Source organism: Protopterus annectens, chromosome 10.part0 (assembly GCF_019279795.1).
Source record: "Protopterus annectens isolate FY-2018-M chromosome 10.part0, PAN1.0, whole genome shotgun sequence".
NCBI lineage: Eukaryota > Metazoa > Chordata > Ceratodontiformes > Protopteridae > Protopterus > Protopterus annectens.
The window spans coordinates 328,431,002-328,449,383 of record NC_056744.1 but is presented as its reverse complement, the minus strand read 5'-3'; the positions used below and the strand labels follow the sequence as shown (position 1 = coordinate 328,449,383).

General features: G+C 41.4%; 1 protein-coding gene across 3 annotated transcripts in view; it reads left to right on the top strand.

The window, feature by feature from the left end:
* DNM3 (dynamin 3) overlaps window positions 1-18,382 on the top strand; it is a 2,680,418-nt gene that overhangs the window by 657,207 nt on the left and 2,004,829 nt on the right. For all 3 annotated transcript variants that reach the window (XM_044085220.1, XM_044085219.1, XM_044085218.1), the window contains exon 5: window positions 14,701-14,799. In XM_044085220.1, coding sequence (XP_043941155.1) covers window positions 14,701-14,799 — 99 coding nt within the window. The remainder of the gene's footprint in view (window positions 1-14,700; window positions 14,800-18,382) is intronic.

The following is an 18,382-nucleotide window of genomic DNA, read 5'->3' as shown; positions in this document are numbered from 1 at the left end:
CTGTTTTCATTCTTGTCTTAGCTATGATAAATCCGTGGCTTTCTCCACTCAGATTGATTCTCGTCTGGAATATGCCTTCCCTGAAGTGGATTCCAGTGGCATGGATTCTCCAGCACAAGATATTTCCTTTGGGGAAACTATCTCCAAAATGAGGGGCTGCTTCAAGTGGGAAAGCTCACAGGTCTCAGATGTACAAAAATGGTATTATGACCTCTTACAAATTGGCACTCCTTCTCCTTCAGCCATCCCTTCTGTCTTACCAGCCTTTCTAGATGCCTTTCTTGCAGCATCTAGAAATCCTGATTCTCAACCTTCTGCTCCTAAAAGGCCAGACAGGTTTTATAAGGTGCCCGAGGATAGTAGTTACCTGTTTGAATGCCCTTTTGCAGACCCAGCTATGATCTCTCTATCTGCTGAAAAACTTCTCAATTTCTGCCCTGTACTAATCTCCTCCCCTCAGATAAGGAGAGTAAAATGATTGGATAATTGGGAAAAAGGTCTACACCTCTTCCACTCTGGCTTTCAAGGCCATTAATTATCAGACACTTATGTCCAAATATGTTCTGGCTCTTCTTTCTCAGGCTTCCAAATTACTGAATGATCTCCCAGACTCTGCAGCAAAAACCCAGCTCTCCTCCCTCTTGTGATTGTCTTCCCACATTACCAGACATTCCATTAAATGCAGTTACGATGCAGCCGAGGTGTGTGCTAGATCAGTAGCATCAGGTTCAGGCCTGAGGAGGTATTCCTGGCTGGGGTTGCAGCCTTTGCGTGAGGATTTCAAGCAAAGATTATGGATGCCTCTGGGCAACACTACCCTTTTTGGTTCTAATGCCGCAGCTCTCTTCAAATCCCTTCAACAGAAAGGAAAAGAACTTCAGGACCATAAACATATTTTTGTCTCTCCAGTTCCTACATTTCATAGAAACTACCCTTTGAGAACTAATTTTGTTAGGAAGAAGACCCAAACACCTTCCCAATAAGACAAGAAGGCTACACATAGGCAGATGCCTCCTAGGTCTCAGCCATCTTCAGCTCAAAAGGCTCCCTTTCCAGACAAGCCAGGTAGTCTGTGACTACCCGGAAAACTCCTCAGAAATCCCCCTTTCCCAACACCTTTCTCACTCCCTTTCAGTTTGGACAAGCATTATCACAGACAAATGGATCCTGTCCATTGTTCTAAGAGGTTATTACATGACTTGGAAATCCACTCCTCCCTTCATGGGGATTCCACAACCTCCAAAGAACCAGCTCCACCTTTTCCCTCAAGTCATTCAAGACATGTAGGCACTAGGAACCATATAGGAGGTTCGTGCTTTGGAAAGAGGAAAAGGGTTCTATTTCAGAATGTTCTTAGTTCCCAGGAAAGATGGCCCTTGGAGACCAATTTTAGACTTGTCCCAACTAAATTTATTCCTTCAGGTACCCTCCTTCAGGATGCTTACCCTACAAACTCTGCTCCATCTCTTGTTACCCCAGGCTTACCTGGTTTCCTTAAACATAAAGGATGCATACCGTCACATTCCCTCCCACCCTCTAGCCAGGAAATTCTTACATTTTTCTATTGCTTCCTCTCATTTTCAGTTCTGTGCTTTGCCCTTTGGACTCTCTATGGCACCAAGGGTATTCACAAAATGTTTGGCTCCTGTCATTGCCTTTTGCAGACTCCAGGGGATTCTCATTTACCCTTACCTGGATGACCTACTCATTCATGCACAACATCCAGTCACCTTGCAACAGAATCTTCAAGCCACCATCTCCTTGCTCCTCATTCTGGGTTTCACCCTTAACTACAGCAAATCTTCCCTAACTCCCTCTTAGGACTAGGTGTTCTTGGGTTGCAGGATAAGAATGGATCTCCTGATGGCCTTTCTGCCCTCTCAAAAGGTGCAGTCTCTGCAGACTTACTTCCTTCAATTACTTCCTTTGCCTTCTCTGACTGCCAGGGAATTCCTCAGGATGCTAGGCTTCCTGGTTTTGGTAATACCAATGCTACCCCTAGCCAGACTTCACATGGGAAAATTCCAGTGGTACTTGAAGACGTGAAGTCACTGTGGTCCCAGCATGCTCATCCTCTAGAATGTGTCCTCACACTTCTGCCTTACCTAAAGAAGGAATTGCATTGGTGGATTCACCAGATTACTCAAAACACAGGACATCCCCTGTAGCCACTACCCCCCTTTCAGGAAATGTTCACAGATGCTTCAGATTTGGGGTGGAGGAGGACCCTGGGAGAACTAAAAGTCCAAGGCTTGTGGTCTCCTGGTCTCCCTCCATAAGGAAGCAGCACATCAACATCAAAGAGATGAGGGCTCAGACCCTGGCCCCTTCAAGCCTTCATGTCATCTCTCCTTCCAGGTCCTTTGAAGCTCTTCACAGACAACATCATGGTTCTCTGGTATGTGAACAATCCAAGCCCGAGAGATTGCTCATCAAAAAGGTAACTTTATCTGCAGTTTATTTACATTCCATCAGCTCTAAATGTTCAGGCAGACACTCTGAGAAGATCTATTGCACAAGCCAAGAATGGATAATCCACAGGGATGTGTTGCTGAACATTCTCCACCAGTGGGGTACTCCTGAGATAGATCTCTTTGCTTCCCCTTTGAGCAGACAACTTCCAGAGTCCTGTGCCAGAGTCCCACATCCTGTGGTTTGGAAGGTAGATGCCCTATCATTCTCCTTGAAGGGGATGTTTCTCTACACATTCCCTTTTTTTCCCTAATTCAGAAAGTCCTCCTGAAAATAAAGAAGGATAAATGAAAAACTCTTGCTGGTGACCCCCTTTTGACTAAGACAGCATTGGTTCCCTCTTCTTCTCCAATTAGTCAAGGGTAATCATCATAAGTTACCTCCCAGGATGGACCTACTCACACAAGACAAGGGATCTCTAATTCATCCATATTTGGCAATATTGATCTGACCTCATGGGCGATAGGCTTCTGATTCCTTACCAACACCATTTTTTCTGAGGGCTTGCTTTTAGTCCCACAGGAAGCCAGGAAACTTAATACAAGTAGATCCTACTTGTCCAAATGAAAGAGGTTATCCATCTGGTGTCTTAATAAGAGACTAGATAGATTTTCAGTGGATATCCCTGTAGTCCTTTCTTACTTGTGTGAACTGCTCAAGTCTGGATTGGCTTATTCCTCAGTTAAAGCCCATTTGTCAGCCATTTCTGCATGTCTGCCTTTGTCTCCCCCCTTAGCCTCTAGGTTAGAGATCAAACTTTTTTCTTAAAAGGTGTCCTTCACATAAGACCTCCCAGGAAACATGTTCCGCCTCCCTGAGATCTAACTTCTTTCTTGGAAAAACTGAGCCAAACTCCCTTCAAGGCTGCAGTTTCCTCTTCTCTAAAATTCTACAATTGGAAAACTGTCTTGCTAGTAGCCATTACTTCTGCTAGGCGAGTTTCAGAACTCCAAGCTTTAAAGGCTTCTCCACCTTTTCTGATTTTCCACAAGGACAGGATGTCCCTGCGTACTAACCCTTCCTTCATGCCTAAAGTGGTTAATGACTTGTCCATCAATGAATCTATTCATCTGCCCACCTTTTTCCCTTCTTCTCAAAACTCCAGTGAGAGGGTGCTGCACACTTTAGATGTACACAGACAGCTTAGATTTTATTTGAACAAGAACAAATCCATTAGAAATGCTGAGCAATTGTTTTCCTTTCACCCCAGGGCACTGGGTAAACCTGTCTCTTAACAGACTATTTCATCTTGGATTTCAAAGGCTGATTTCAAAGGCTGTTACCTTTTGTTATCTCTCTCAGGGAAAAAAATCTTTCTTCATCTGCTAAGGGCCATTCAACTAGAGCAATGGCTTCCTCTGGAGCCTTCTTTAAAGGATTGGTCACTGCCTCTATCCTGCAGGCAGCTACTTGGTCCTCTGTTCGTACCTTCACAAAACACTACAAACTGGATTATATTTCCAGATCCAGAGCAGGATTTGCTAGACTAATTCTGTATGGATTTGTGGAGACTTCTTGTGCCCCATCCCCCAGACATGAGCTTTGGTTTTCTCCCTCATGTTATGAATACTGCAACATGGGAATAGAAGGACATAGAATAGTTGTATAAAATCTTATCATAACCACGGATGTCCTTCTCTTTCATGTTGCAGTATTCTATCCCACCCGCCTTCCCCCTTGGTTCATGCTGTTCCTTGGATATGTGTTTGTTTTTCCTTTTGCCTGTTATCCTTGGACTGGTGTTCTGACTGAGGCATTCAGTTCTGAGGATGGTACATGCAGATGTCACTTTTATGGCCGATGGTTGGCTGTTCTATATGCAGTGTTGCACGTACCTTCCAGTAGCTTAAGTTTTTGGTATACTGGCTGGACATTCGGGTCACCTAGGTGAGAACTCGCTTATGTTATGTATACTGCAACATGGAAGAGAAGGACATCTGTGGTTATGGTAAGATTTCTTTCCCATAATTCCCATTTTTTCCTATGTAGTTTGCTCCTACCCATTTGTAAAGATCACAATTCCAGTTGTTTTATCTCTGTTACTTTATTCGCTACTACTGATATAGTTGGTTTAGAGTTTGATTTCCATTTTCTAGTAATTGCTTTTTTGGCAGCCACCACAATTAGACACAGCAAGGCCTTACCATGTCTAGGCAATTCCGATTCTGTGTCGTAGCTCAAAAAAGTCATCTCACTCGTCACACCAATTCGCCCATCTAGCATCTCCCACAGTGCATCCCTCAGGGAATCCTTAAAGTCGGCCAACCCACCGCACTCCCAGAAAATGTTCCCAAGTACCTCTTTCTTCCTTGTCACACCTCCAACATTTACTGTCTACCTAAGGAAAAATTATCTGGAGTCTACTTAGGGTATTAAAATATCTATGTAAATATTTCCAAGCAAAAATCCTAAATCTTCTAGATTTTGTTTCATATTTGGGAGACATACATATATCCTCCCATTGTTTTTTTTGTGAATTGCTTATCCAATCTCTCTTCCCAATCCTTTCTAACTTCCTCTTATTGATTCTTGTAGCTATCATGCAATATTTTAATTGCTCTTCTACTTATTCCTTTTGTAATGGCAGCTACTGTTCTAGATTCTACTAAAACCTCTACCAGTGTTGGTCTTTCATTTAAGATCCACCCCCATTTCTTTCTCTTTGCTTATACTCTAATATCAATCCTTGATAGGGAAGGCAATCTCTAATATGAAGTCCAAATAAATACTTGGCCTGTTCCCATTCTATTGCCTTCCCTCTCTAGTTATTCGCTCCCAATACCTTGGTTCTTTTGCCAGTTTTCTCCAGTAAATTCCAGCCCCCCTTGCCTATTGTCTATATCCCTAATTGCAGTCATCCCTATTGGCAGAATCTTCTTTCTCCAGTCCCATGTTGGCTTAGTTCTCAGAATACTTTCTGCTACTTTATGGATATAATATTCTGTACGATTATTGTTATTTTCCTTAAAGGCCTGCATCCAAAATCCCAGTCTCTCCTTGTTTCTTAAGCTTCCCCCCTGTTTTCAACATCATCCCTTTCTACTTTGAATTATAGTTTTCTGCTTGTGCGATGTATAGGAGCATTGAATGTGTAGCTTTGAAATACCCTTTCAAATTGAGTAATCCCAATCCACCCCCTTCTACTGGAAGAATGAGCTTACCCCACTTGACTCTTGCAGTCTTCCCCTCCCAGATAAAGTCCTTTGGCTCTTTATTACTTGCTATACACAACTTCTCTGATTGATAAAAATATGCCTGACCTGTGTATAAGACTAAAGGGACTTAAAACATTGTGCTTGCTATACACAACTTCTCTGATTGATAAAAATATGCCTGACCTGTGTATAAGACTAAAGGGACTTAAAACATTGTGACTGCATGTATCTTACTATCCATATCCATCTCCATATAACAAAGTTTTCATTTTCTCAGTTTTTGTATTATCTTTTGTTTAGTCTTTTATAGGTTCATAGGTTCATAGATTAGTACTAGGCTAATTGCCCTTGTGGGCCAAGACCAGCCAATTATCTCATGTAAGGATCAAACCCTGCATCTTGTGAATGTAAGGTAAACACCTTAACCATTTCACCAACCTCCCACCTCATATACTTAGCTTTAATCCATACTGCTAACTATTTTATTTTATCATGTCCCCATAAATATGGATATTGGTGAACCAATTTGTGTGTGGGTACATAATTTACTGGTATTGCCTCTGTTTTTGTGTCATTAATTGTGTATCCTGAAAAGATTTGAAATTGTTTCAAAATGTTCCACAACACTGTAATGTCTCTTTCTGGTTTTGTCAGGTATAACATAATATCTGCAAACAGAGACAGCTTTTCTTTGCTACTATACCAATTATATCCTTGAATTTCCGAGTCCCTTATTGTCTTTGCCAGCGGTTCTAAATATAATGCAAATAACTAAGGAGAAAGAGAAGACCTCTGTCAGGTTCTGCTGCTCAAGCAGAAATTATCAGAGAGGACCCCACCTACTTTAAATGTTCACCTCTGATCCCTCATATATCCTCCTAATCAACCTTATCATTTTTTTTTTCAGGAAATGCAAATGCTTCCATTCCCTGCTTATAAAGTCCCAGCTTACCCTGTCAGATGCTTTCTCTGCATCAAGACCCACCAACAATGGGATTTTCTTACATTCTGCTTCCCTCTGGATCATCAATGTTCTGCTAATGTCAAATGTTTGCCTCCCCTCTACAAAACCACACTGATCCATACCTATCAATTTTGGCATTTGCAATAGTTTTAGCCATTATAGACATGGACACTATAATCATGGTTTAGTATTGAAATGGGCCTGTACGAAGCTGGATCTGATGGATCTTTACCCTCTTTAGGTATTACAACTCCCACTGATTTCTTCCAGGATGTTGGTACTACTCCTCCTTTTAAAATACTGTTAAACAAAACCTTCCAGAACTTTATCAGTTTTTCCCCTCCTAGCTTCCAAATTTCCACAGGAATACCATCTATTCCTGGGGACTTTCCAGTAGACTGGTTATACATCACAATTTTTATCGCATCTCCTTCTATCCTAACCGTTAGTAATTGACCCTCATCTACCTCTAACCTTGGCATATTTAATGCTTCCATAAACATTTCCACTTGTACCTTTTTTGATTTCCATATGTCTCTGCTTTCTACAGACTTTCATAGAATTTCTGAAATATTTCTAATACTTCTACAGGATCATTTGTTACCTTCCTTGTTATGGGCTCCCTAAGCTCGGCGACAGCCCTTTCTACTTTCTGTTGCCCGAGTCATTGTGCTAAAAGTTTCTGTGCTCTACTGCTGTTATCAAAAAACAGTTGCGTAACAGCAATCTTTCTAAACTTCTGCATATTATCGAGCTAATCCCTTATTTTCTGTTCAGCATTCTGCAGTTGATCCTCTACTTGTTCTGTGAGATTCCTCCTGTTCTACAATATTTGTCAGTCCCTCTAAATAATTATTGTTACTTCTTAACCGCAACTCCCTTTCTTTTATTTCCACTCAATTTTTAAACTCCACCTTAATTTTATCCCACTCCCTAGCTATATTTTCCACTTGTCACTTCTTTAAGTACTAATTTTAGTTTTTCTTCACAAAAGTATCTCAGAGCTCATGCTCCAGTCATTACTGGATTCATTACTTTTATCTGCAGGCAGCACATCTGACATTTCCAGTATTCTTTTGGCAGATAAAAAAACATTAAAAAAGTACATTCCCACTTTAACATCACTAGCATTAACTGTAGTCACCAATAAGACTTCCCCCACCTCACATTTAATATACCTGCTTAGTGTATATAAATACTTTGTAATGTAGCCTACAGTTAACTTCAAGAAATTTGCTGTGCACTTATTTTAAACACTTCTGAATGCATATGACTTATTTTTCTTCTAAATTACTGGAAACCATCTTCTGTACTAATTCTGAAATCTGATCTGTTTTTTAGGATCTTAGTATCATAGGAGAATACCAGGCTAATAGCCATAAAGGCCTTTATAAGCCTGACCATGCTTCCCAGAAATATTAGAAAAGTATTGGCCTTTCAGGTTTTGTGGGGGTATATAAACTTATGCATGCGTAGTCCACAATTTACAGCCTTCCTTTCTCTATCAGAGACATAAGTACCAGACTTCAGGTAAATCTACATTTCCCATCCACTGATCCAAGTTTGCCTGAATAAATGCAGGGAAGAACTTTGCTTCACATGGATGGGAAGCCACTTCCAGAGACAGGGTACCCTTTGAGGCACATACCTGTCCCTCTAGCATGTCTTATTTATGTTGCAGGCAAGGTTTAGGTCTGTAGATCGGGAGTTTCTGATGCTGCTTGTTTTGCAGATGTGCAAAACATCCTTTAAGTCAGTATCAGAGGATGGTTTGTAGGCCAGGCATAGGTTGCCTCTCAGCAACCTGTAGGAGACCGAGTATAAGGACAAGGTTTTGCTTCGAGGCATTCCGCATAGGACTTGTTTTCTAAACCATGTATTCTTTTTGTGAGGGACCTGTGGATGCTCCATGTGTGGCATATCCTGTGACAGGTACATGCCAAAGGGGGCACTGCAGTCAATGATGGGCTTTATGAGGGCAGAGTACAATAAGCAGTGATATCTTTGGAACTGAATGCCATACCCTTGCTTCATACCTCTCAGCTGTCCGAATTTCTGCCTCATATTCTTGGTCTCTTCCACATAAAATATTTGGTTTTCTGGGAAATCATTGATGATTGAAGCCACTAAATAATGAGAGACATTTTAGTTTCAGACTTCATATCCTTCAGAAAATTCAAGCTAATGCAAATCCTGTTATTCAAGCAACATTCTAAGTTTATAAGTACAATAATTAAAATCTGTCCCTATTTTGGGGGCTTTCCCCCATTATTCTGTCTTTGTCTTGATGGCTTGTGCTAAGAGGTTGAGAGGTATGCCTTGCTTATAAGTTCTGCAACAAAGAATGATTTTCTTACTGCTGTAGACACATTATGGGCAAAGACCAAGTCAGTGTCTACATGCATTCCCAAATCCCTGACTACTGGATATATTCTTGGGGTTAATTATCAATATAGTAATTTGCATTGGTGGATGTCTTACCGAAAGATACTGTTATGCACTTCTTGGCATTGAGTTTAAGACTGTGACCTCTGGCACCAATTTGTTCTGGGTGGCCTTCTTGGAGGGTGATTTTATGTCTTGATGGGATTCAGTGACCGTACATAAATTGCAAACATGGTCAACAAAAGGGCTTTGACGTTAGCCTTGACTTCAGAAAAGTACATGTCAAACAGGAACAGCCCCAGCACTGAGCACTGCCCCCCCCCTGCTTGTGACTGGCTTTTTACATGGAGGTAGACTCCCCTATCTTAGTTTTTTTGGTCCTGTGTGTGAGCTAGTTGGCCATCCAGTGGATGACATATGGGTTGATGCCTAATTCAGTGAAGTTGTTTACAATGTCTGAGTAGGGCAGTGTGTCAAATGGTTTGGCCAGGTCAAGGTGGGCAGTACACACCACCTATCCTCATCAATTGCTTTGGTGACCTTCTCAAACAATTCTGCCAGGTTGAGTTTGCATGACCTAACCTTGATGAAACCAAACTGAGTTGGACATTTGACATATCTGATTATCCTTGCCATGGCTTTACATAGAGAGTACTCAGGTTTAGGAGTTGCTAGTTCCCTGGGTGGGTGGATGGCATGCCCTTGTGCGGTGGGATAACAGTTGCAGCCCTCCAGTTGTTCAGCATGAAGTCTGTTTGGAGACTGTGGTTAAATAGTGATTGTAGTGGGCCCAATAGGTCATGTTTCATGCTGTTAAGGAGGCATCCCAGGATATTCTCTCAGCCCATCAATGCACTGTTCTTGGCCTTGGAAAGTGCCTTGGGGACTTGTTCCCTAGTCATACTTGAGGGAACTATGGTTATGGGTACTTCCTGAGGGGTGTCGAGGGGAGAGGGGTTACAATTGGAGCTAAATGTGTCAGTCAGTAGAGTAGAAGGCATTGCAGCTCTGCACTACTTGAGTGCTTTGCATGGCGTTAAACAAAGTCGTAGTGGCAGAATGGCAATAAATATACTGATCCAAAGGATATTGCCAATATCCTGGCAGATCGATTCAGTGCCAACTTCACCCCCCTCTCACCCCCTAAATGGCCCATCTCAATACCGGAAGATTGCCAAATTCCAGTAATAACGGCCACACAGGTACAAAACGCACTCACTAAAGCCAAGAATACAGCATCCATGGGACCAGATGACATCCCGGGCTGTGTACTACATGAACTACAATATGAACTGGCACCTCACCTAAGTGTCATGTTTAATCATAGCCTCACCTCAGGTTTCGTGCCCACTGAGTGGCGCAGAGCTACAGTTATCCCAATCCACAAGGGGGGATCCACCTTGGATCCCGGAAACTACTGTCCCATCAGTCTGACAAGCCTTATCTGCAAGGCCATGGAGCGTATTATCATGGAACTTATAAACAAAGACATTGGCAACCTTCAAACACTGGACCCCACCCAGTTTGGGTTTGTGAAGGGCCGATCTTGTCTCCTGAACCTGATTGACTTCTTTGAATCAGTCTCCAGAGCCATGGACAAGGGTAAGGTGGTCCACACAGCCTATCTAGACCTTGCCAAGGCCTTTGACACCATCCCCCACTCTGGAATCATAGATAAACTTACTAAGTTGGGTATTAATCCCTATGTCACACAATGGGTTGCTAAATGGCTTACTGATAGAACCCACACTGTAAAAGTAGCCGACTCCAAATCCAGCTCCAGACAAGTGACAAGTGGAGTACCTCAGGGTTCAGTCCTGGGGTCGCTCTTGTTTGGCATCTACTTCTCTGAAGTACAGGTCAACACTAAGGGACTCTGGCTAACAAAGTTTGCAGATGACTGCAAACTGGGAGCCATTATTGAATCCCCAAATGATGTGGATACTCTACAAAAGGGCCTTACAGAAACAGATGCTTGGTGCCAGAGCCATGGGCTCAAGCTCAATGCCAAGAAATGTATTGTTACCCCTTTGGGAAAAAACATGTATCCATGAATTACCATATAGGTGGCAGTACACTAAACACAGAAAGTGTGATAAGAGACTTAGGGACACAGGTGGACAGTGGTCTCACCTTCGATAACCACATCGCCACAACAGTCAGGAAATCCTTCTATGTGGCACACCTCATCACGAAGGGCTTTTCATCCAGAAAAAGGAGGTCATTGTCCCACTGTACTCATCCCTCATTAGACCCATTATAGAATACAATGCCCCATTTGGTATGTACCTCTCAAGACATCTGCAACAACTGGAAAGGACTCAGAAATACCTCACTAAAAGAATCACAGGCCTAAAGCAGATGCCCTACGCTGACCGCCTTAAAAAACTCCAGCTATACTCTGTCGCATATCATCTACTCAGAGGCGATCTCTGCTTAACATACAAGGCCATGTCAAACCCAGAGCTGTTAGACATGCTACACTTAAAGAAATCCCAATCCCTCAGAGCTACACGCTCCAGGGATCTAAACCTTGTCATCACAATAAACAAAACATGCTGGAGGGATAGGTTCCTGACCCAGAGACTCCCCAGACTCTGGAATAGATTGCCCATACATGTCAAGCAGAGTGCCTCTTTGGACCTCTTCAAGAGGAACCTTGACGATTGGATGGGAGAAAGGAAATTCACCCCAGGGATCACATCAGTCGCCCTGCTAGACAGGGGTCCAGGAAAGTAAATAATGTGGGAAGAAATAGCCAGGGAATTGTTATGGCTAGGCTTGTATAGGCCCTAGGGCTGATAGCCTAGTACCAACCTATGAACCTATGAACCTATGAACAATGAAGGTTCTTGAATTGTCAAGAAAATTTGTGAAATTGTTAAAGGGCTTGTATAACAATTCCGTAGCTTGAGTTAAGGTACTAGCTACGTTACACATTCCTGTTGAGTTATCCGGAGGAGCCAAGAAGATGTCTGCTTACACACTCGCAATGTGCCCTTTATTTGGAACCATTACCAATGTATCTGAGTGGTTTGATTTAGCCAGGTGAAGGGGACCACATGACGAAGTTCAACTGTTGCTCTTCTCTAACTATTAACTGATACGTTTGTGAGCACCAGAAGGGGGCCTTCAGAGATTTTTATTTATTTATGTATTTGTTTTTTTATTTTTTGGAATATTTGGGAGACTAACTAGTTGTCAAATTAACTAGGGAAATAAGAGACCCTTTACCTTGATTGTCAGTCTTTTACTCCTCCTGAGAGGGAGACATTCCTTTACGTCTGTCCGTATGCTTCTCTTAAGTATCTGGTGGTGTGGTTGGAGTGCTTGTCACAGAAGCTGTTCAAGATTTTGAGTTTGTCGGTTTTCAAGCAATGTAAGGCTTTCTATTAAATGAGGCCTGCCTTTCCTGGGTCGTTCTCAGAAAATACAGGCCAGCCAGATGTTTATATTAGCGCAGACTTCATTCGGTGATTTGTCTAGATCCTTATCAATTCTATGTTTTCGTGTCACCTTGTGTTTTGTAGGAGATGTTAAGAAAATGGGAGCCACTCAGGATAAATTGACACAGTAGAAGGAGGAAGTCAATGTCTTCCTGATATCAGGCTTTACTTTAGGACAACACAGCTGTCATTGCCATGTGTTTAAGAATGGCTTCAAGTCCTAGTAGAAAAATCTTGGTTGAACACTGACGACTCCAGAGGAGTGAACCAGCCATGGCTTTTTTGTGGCGTTAGGGTGGAAATCAAAAGAAGTTATCTCAATTCTTTCAGACATTAAGGTCTTGCATCAGATGGGTGCTAACCAGGCTAGGATATGTGCATTGACTGGAAGCTTGGGAAGACATGGAGAAGATGGTGATGATGATTTACTGGTTAAAGCTGTTGAAACTACAGTTTATCTTTGATTTTCTACCATAGCAGAAAACATCACAAAATAAAGATCACATGTTAATCTTGTTGGTGTTTTGGTATGTCGGAAATTGGCTTGTTCCTGATGATGTGCTTTGTGCTTTGTGTTTGGGTTTCAGGACTCAAAGAAGAGGGAAATGTGAGTCTTATGTTTGTTTTATACCTTTTTTCCTCTTCCCTGAGTTTGTACCATGTCAGATTAAGTATATCTGGACATCATGGGTGTGGGACAGAGCCCCTCACATTATAATTGTTTTATGTCTTTATGTTTTTTTTTTTTTTTTGCCACAATGCTATCAGTAACACAGCTGGTAATATGGTCATTCTCTGTGGCTAAAGATGGTTCGAGAGGCCTTGAAGGTCTCTTCTTTATTCTTCCTCGGCCACTACTGCTTCTGATGCTGGCAGGAAAAAAAATCTGTAAAGAGAAAACAGTAGTCAAAGGAGACCCCGGTGATAGATGACAACAAGAGTGTAATGGGGGATGCACAAATGCAAGGATCCTTATCAGTAAGCAAAAGAAGAAAAAGGTGACGTAATAAATGGAGTGGCCGGATGGGAGCAGATTACTTTAGTTCACCCATCCTGGTGGAAGGGAAAGGGGTCTGCTGTGCTGCTTTTCATACTTATGCGGGGAATTATGAGTAGGACATGCACAATGCATCCTGGGAACATTTGATTGGCAGTAACAGACTCTGGTATGCAATAGCTTTCCACAGGGCATGTCTGGGAATGTGTGAGGCAACACTTGAAGGCAAGGCGTAGCAAGCCCTTTTACAAGTGAATATGCTGCTTGATAGGAATGGGACTTAGCCTATCAGTCAGAAAACCCTGGTGGCTGCCTGGATGATAGTGTCCCATCATCATTTCTCTTCCTAAGGGGAACAAATATTGCTACTGGAAATAGTGGGGCTAGTGGAAGACAGACAGCATGGATAAAAGGAGCGCTAAAAATTAAAATAGGAATAAATAAATGGCTACTTTGAAGCATGTTAGACTAGGCCCATTTTCATCTGATATTCATTTAGGGACCTCTTTTTCTGACATGGCCTGACATCTGGTGGAGGGTTGGCACAATGGTTAATGTCGTAACCTCATAGATACAAGGTATAGGGTTTAATCTTGACTTCTGGTTATTGGCTCTGCTTCTAACAGACTGCAAACCGATAGCCTAATATTTACCTAAGAGCCATAGTACAAACCTCGTCTTATAAATTATAAATGGCCCAAACTGTAATGCATTGCCTGATTGTAATTAATAGGATGATAGCACAACTAAAGACATGCTTTCAGTCTAGTTACTGTCAGTAAAAAATACCCTCATATTCAGCGCTTGACTGTTAGACCATGGGAGTTTATTCTGCAGAACAGGTTACACACAGTTGTTGTTTTTTGCTAAATATTTTTGTTTTGTTAATATTGTTATGTGTATCTCCATGCCGGAAATGTGAAAGCCAGTCTTGTGAATGACAACATGCTGTGATTCAGACAAATAAGAATGGATTCTGAAACTCACTGTGATGCTGGGGCATTCCTGCTGCCTATACTCACACCAAGCTCACAGTAGGGGGACTATGCTGAAATACCATCCTCTTGGATTTAACATGTATCCCCCATTTCACTGTTACAGTTCCGCTAGTCTGAAGATATAGTTACAGTCTTTGGAATGTCAACAGGCATCCATGTTCATCTCTGTTTTTTGATGTTTCATGTTGGTTGAATGTTATTTAATAAATGTCTAAATATTCCCAGACCCATGATAGATTTTTCTCCCTACAGCACATTTTTTCATGTGTTGCTTTTACTGCAGGTCAGCGGACTATCGCTGTTATAACAAAACTAGATTTAATGGATGAAGGTACCGATGCCCGAGACATCTTGGAAAATAAGCTGCTTCCACTTCGCAGAGGTAAGTTACTCCATTGCAGGTTGCCTGAGTTGAAGTTAGAATTGCAAAATGAGCTGTGGGAATTGTACTTTGTTTCCACATGAACTGGAATATGTTTGGTACATAATAAATTAGATCTGTGTATGCATGCTGCAAAAGAGCATAGCAGCTCATTATGCAGGCTTCAGAAGAAGCTTCGATTGTAGAGACAGTTATTAGCAATGGAAGTTTCTATTCATGTCAGCCTGAAGTACATTTCCATATTTGTAATCATCGTCTCATACAATGAAGTAATTTTAGAATGTTGTGTGTACCTGGTTTTGGTCACAGAACCCTACCGATTCTGGATATACACTCTCCACAGGTGCCTTTTACGTCAGCTGTTTAATAAACCTGACTGAATAAATTCCCCGTTGCTTATAGTCTTCATCTCATTTCTCCTTCTGTGGTGACATAACGCCTGATCGATCTCAAGCTGCATGAGTTGTTTTGTGTATGCAGAAAGTTGTATGTTCTGTTAATGACTACGTATGTTTTCAGTTTAAAAATTAATGTAAAATACAGAGTACGCAACCCTGAAGTAGCATCCAGCGATGGTTGTGAATTGGAAAATACAGAAATGCAGTTCTTGTACTTTTTTTACAATAGGAACTGATTTTTTTCTCTAAAAATACTATTACTGCTACTACTGTGTACTGTGTACTGTATACTGTATACTTACTACCGTAAATCTTTCCACAGGTGATAACACTGGCAGGATGTATAAAGTTTTGACTCAGTAATCACTTTCTCTGTTGATACCTGAGGTATTGCAAACCATTTGGCCGTTCCTGAAAGACCACTTAATTTAATTAATTTATTATTATTTATTAATTATTTATTCAATTAATTTAATTAGTTATAGAACTGAGATTACATAATGGGTTGTGAGTGGGATGCATAACAGCACAGGAATGCATAGCAGAGGTACACTATAATGTAACCCTGCAGAGATGGAAGTAACAGACCATAGCAGGACAGCCACACGTGCACAACAAAGTAACTCAGCATAGTATATACCAGAGATGCAGAAGTAAACCAGATGATGCATAGTGCTGCATAGTAGCTTGCAGCCGAACAAAAATATAAAACAACATCCAAAAGAAGATGTAAGTTAATAGAAGGACAAACACTGGCAGTGCTGAGGGCATATGAATAGCAGGTGAAAACAGCAGGCAGGACACAGCAGCATGCTGGGTAGTAGAAACAGCAGTACAAATTATCAGTGTTAGCAGAGTGTAAAGAACAAAAAATAGCAAGTTTTGCCCCGCTCTCAACCCCACCATCACCGGTTTTGAGAACAAATGTGAGGCAGACATCTGCAAGATACTGAACAAACCTACTAGGAGGAAATATTACAATCTTGACAAGGAAGAAAACAGAGCACTTATCAACCGAAGGAAGGGTAAAACAGAGCACTTATCAACCTAAGGAAGGGTAAAACAGAGCACTTATCAACCGAAGGTAGGGTAAAACAGAGCACTTATCAACCTAAGGAAGGGTAAAACAGAGCACTTATCAACCTAAAGAAGGGTAAAACAGAGCACTTATCAACCGAAGGAAGGGTAAAACAGAGCACTTATCAACCGAAGGAAGGGTAAAACAGAGCACTTATCAACCTAAGGAAGGGTAAAACAGAGCACTTATCAACCTAAAGAAGGGTAAAACAGAGCACTTATTAGCTGAAGGAAGGGTAAAACAGAGCACTTATCAGCCGAAGGAAGGGTAAAACAGAGCACTTATCAACCGAAGGAAGGGTAAAACAGAGCACTTATCAACCTAAGGAAGGGTAAAACAGAGCACTTATCAACCGTAGGAAGGGTAAAACAGAGCACTTATCAACCGAAGGAAGGGTAAAACAGAGCACTTATCAACCGAAGGAAGGGTAAAACAGAGCACTTATCAACCGTAGGAAGGGTAAAACAGAGCACTTATCAACCGAAGGAAGGGTAAAACAGAGCACTTATCAACCGAAGGAAGGGTAAAACAGAGCACTTATCAACCAAAGGAAGGGTAAAACAGAGCACTTATCAACTGAAGGAAGGGTAAAACAGAGCACTTATCAGCCTAAGGAAGGGTAAAACAGAGCACTTATCAACCGAAGGAAGGGTAAAACAGAGCACTTATCAACCGAAGGAAGGGTAAAACAGAGCACTTATCAACCTAAGGAAGGGTAAAACAGAGCACTTATCAACCGAAGGAAGGGTAAAACAAGGAGAATCATGAAGGCAGGTAAAGGAGAGGGCATTTATGTCACCAGTGCATCGGCTTGTACAGCAGTAAAGTCCTGAATGTGCCTACATATTATGAAAACACAGGCCTGGGCAGGATCAAATATGCATGTGAAGAGATCCTAACTGAAATCACGAACCTCAATGAGGAATGACTTATAAGCAATGATCTACACAAAACTTGACAGTCACCCCCCACCCCCCCAGACTCAGAAGCCTACCTGGGTCGACTTGCTACTTCACTACAGCAGCAGGCACCTGCGGAGAAAAAAATTAATGTAATTAAATGCAAAGACTGAGGATATGAAGAGTGACTAAAGAAAAAGAGTTAAGTCTCAAAAAAAAAAAAAATCATAGAACTACAAAAAAAAAACATTCTGGCCCAATAATGTTGCAACTGTTTCATCAAACAAATCATACACCTCATCATTATTCATAAAGAAAACAATGACCCCAGTTTGGAACATTCTTTTGGCCAGACTGACAGATATCTGCATAACCTCACCAAACACAAGGACGATGATAGGTGGGGAACTAGCATCATCTCACCTATTCATTGGATTGTAACAATATCAAGAGAGCAGTCAAGAACAATTGGTGCTGGTGCACTATTAGCAAGAACAAGACTCTCAATAAGATCCTCCCCCCTAAACCATTCTTTACCATCCGTAAAAACGAGATCGTAAGGTACTATGTAGAAAAAAGAGTGCCAGTAGAGAACTTGCAACTTAGGAAAGCCACCTATCAGTGTAGCCCACCTTTCTGCAAGTATTGCAGATTCATAAACAACCAGGCTGCTTTCTTTATTCCCAGCAATCAGAAGAAATTTCAAAGCGCAGGCTGCAACTATGACACATTTGTATAAAGAGCACAGTGCAATCTTTGTGTGGCTTTTTATGTTGTAAAGACTATCAATAAGTTAAAGGCCAGGATAGCACATCACTGTAGCGACCAACTCCTTGACCAAGCACACTAACAAAAACATTGGACACAACATCTTCACTTTTCTTGTCATTGAGTGACAGATTCATCTGAGAACAGGAAATCTACCAGGCTGAATACCTCATTTTCTATTAACTGTGGACTGAACCTTAGGAAATTAGACCAGCACAATTCTTACTGAACTCGAGAGAATGACCATTATTAAGAAAAAAAAAAAAATATATATATATATATATATATATATATATATATATATATACATATATATATATATATATATATATATATATATATGTATGTATATATGGGTCTACCTGAGATGGTCGACAAGCCATTTGATCGACACTCATTTGATCGACAGTTCATTTGGTCGACAAGCAGTTTTATGTGGG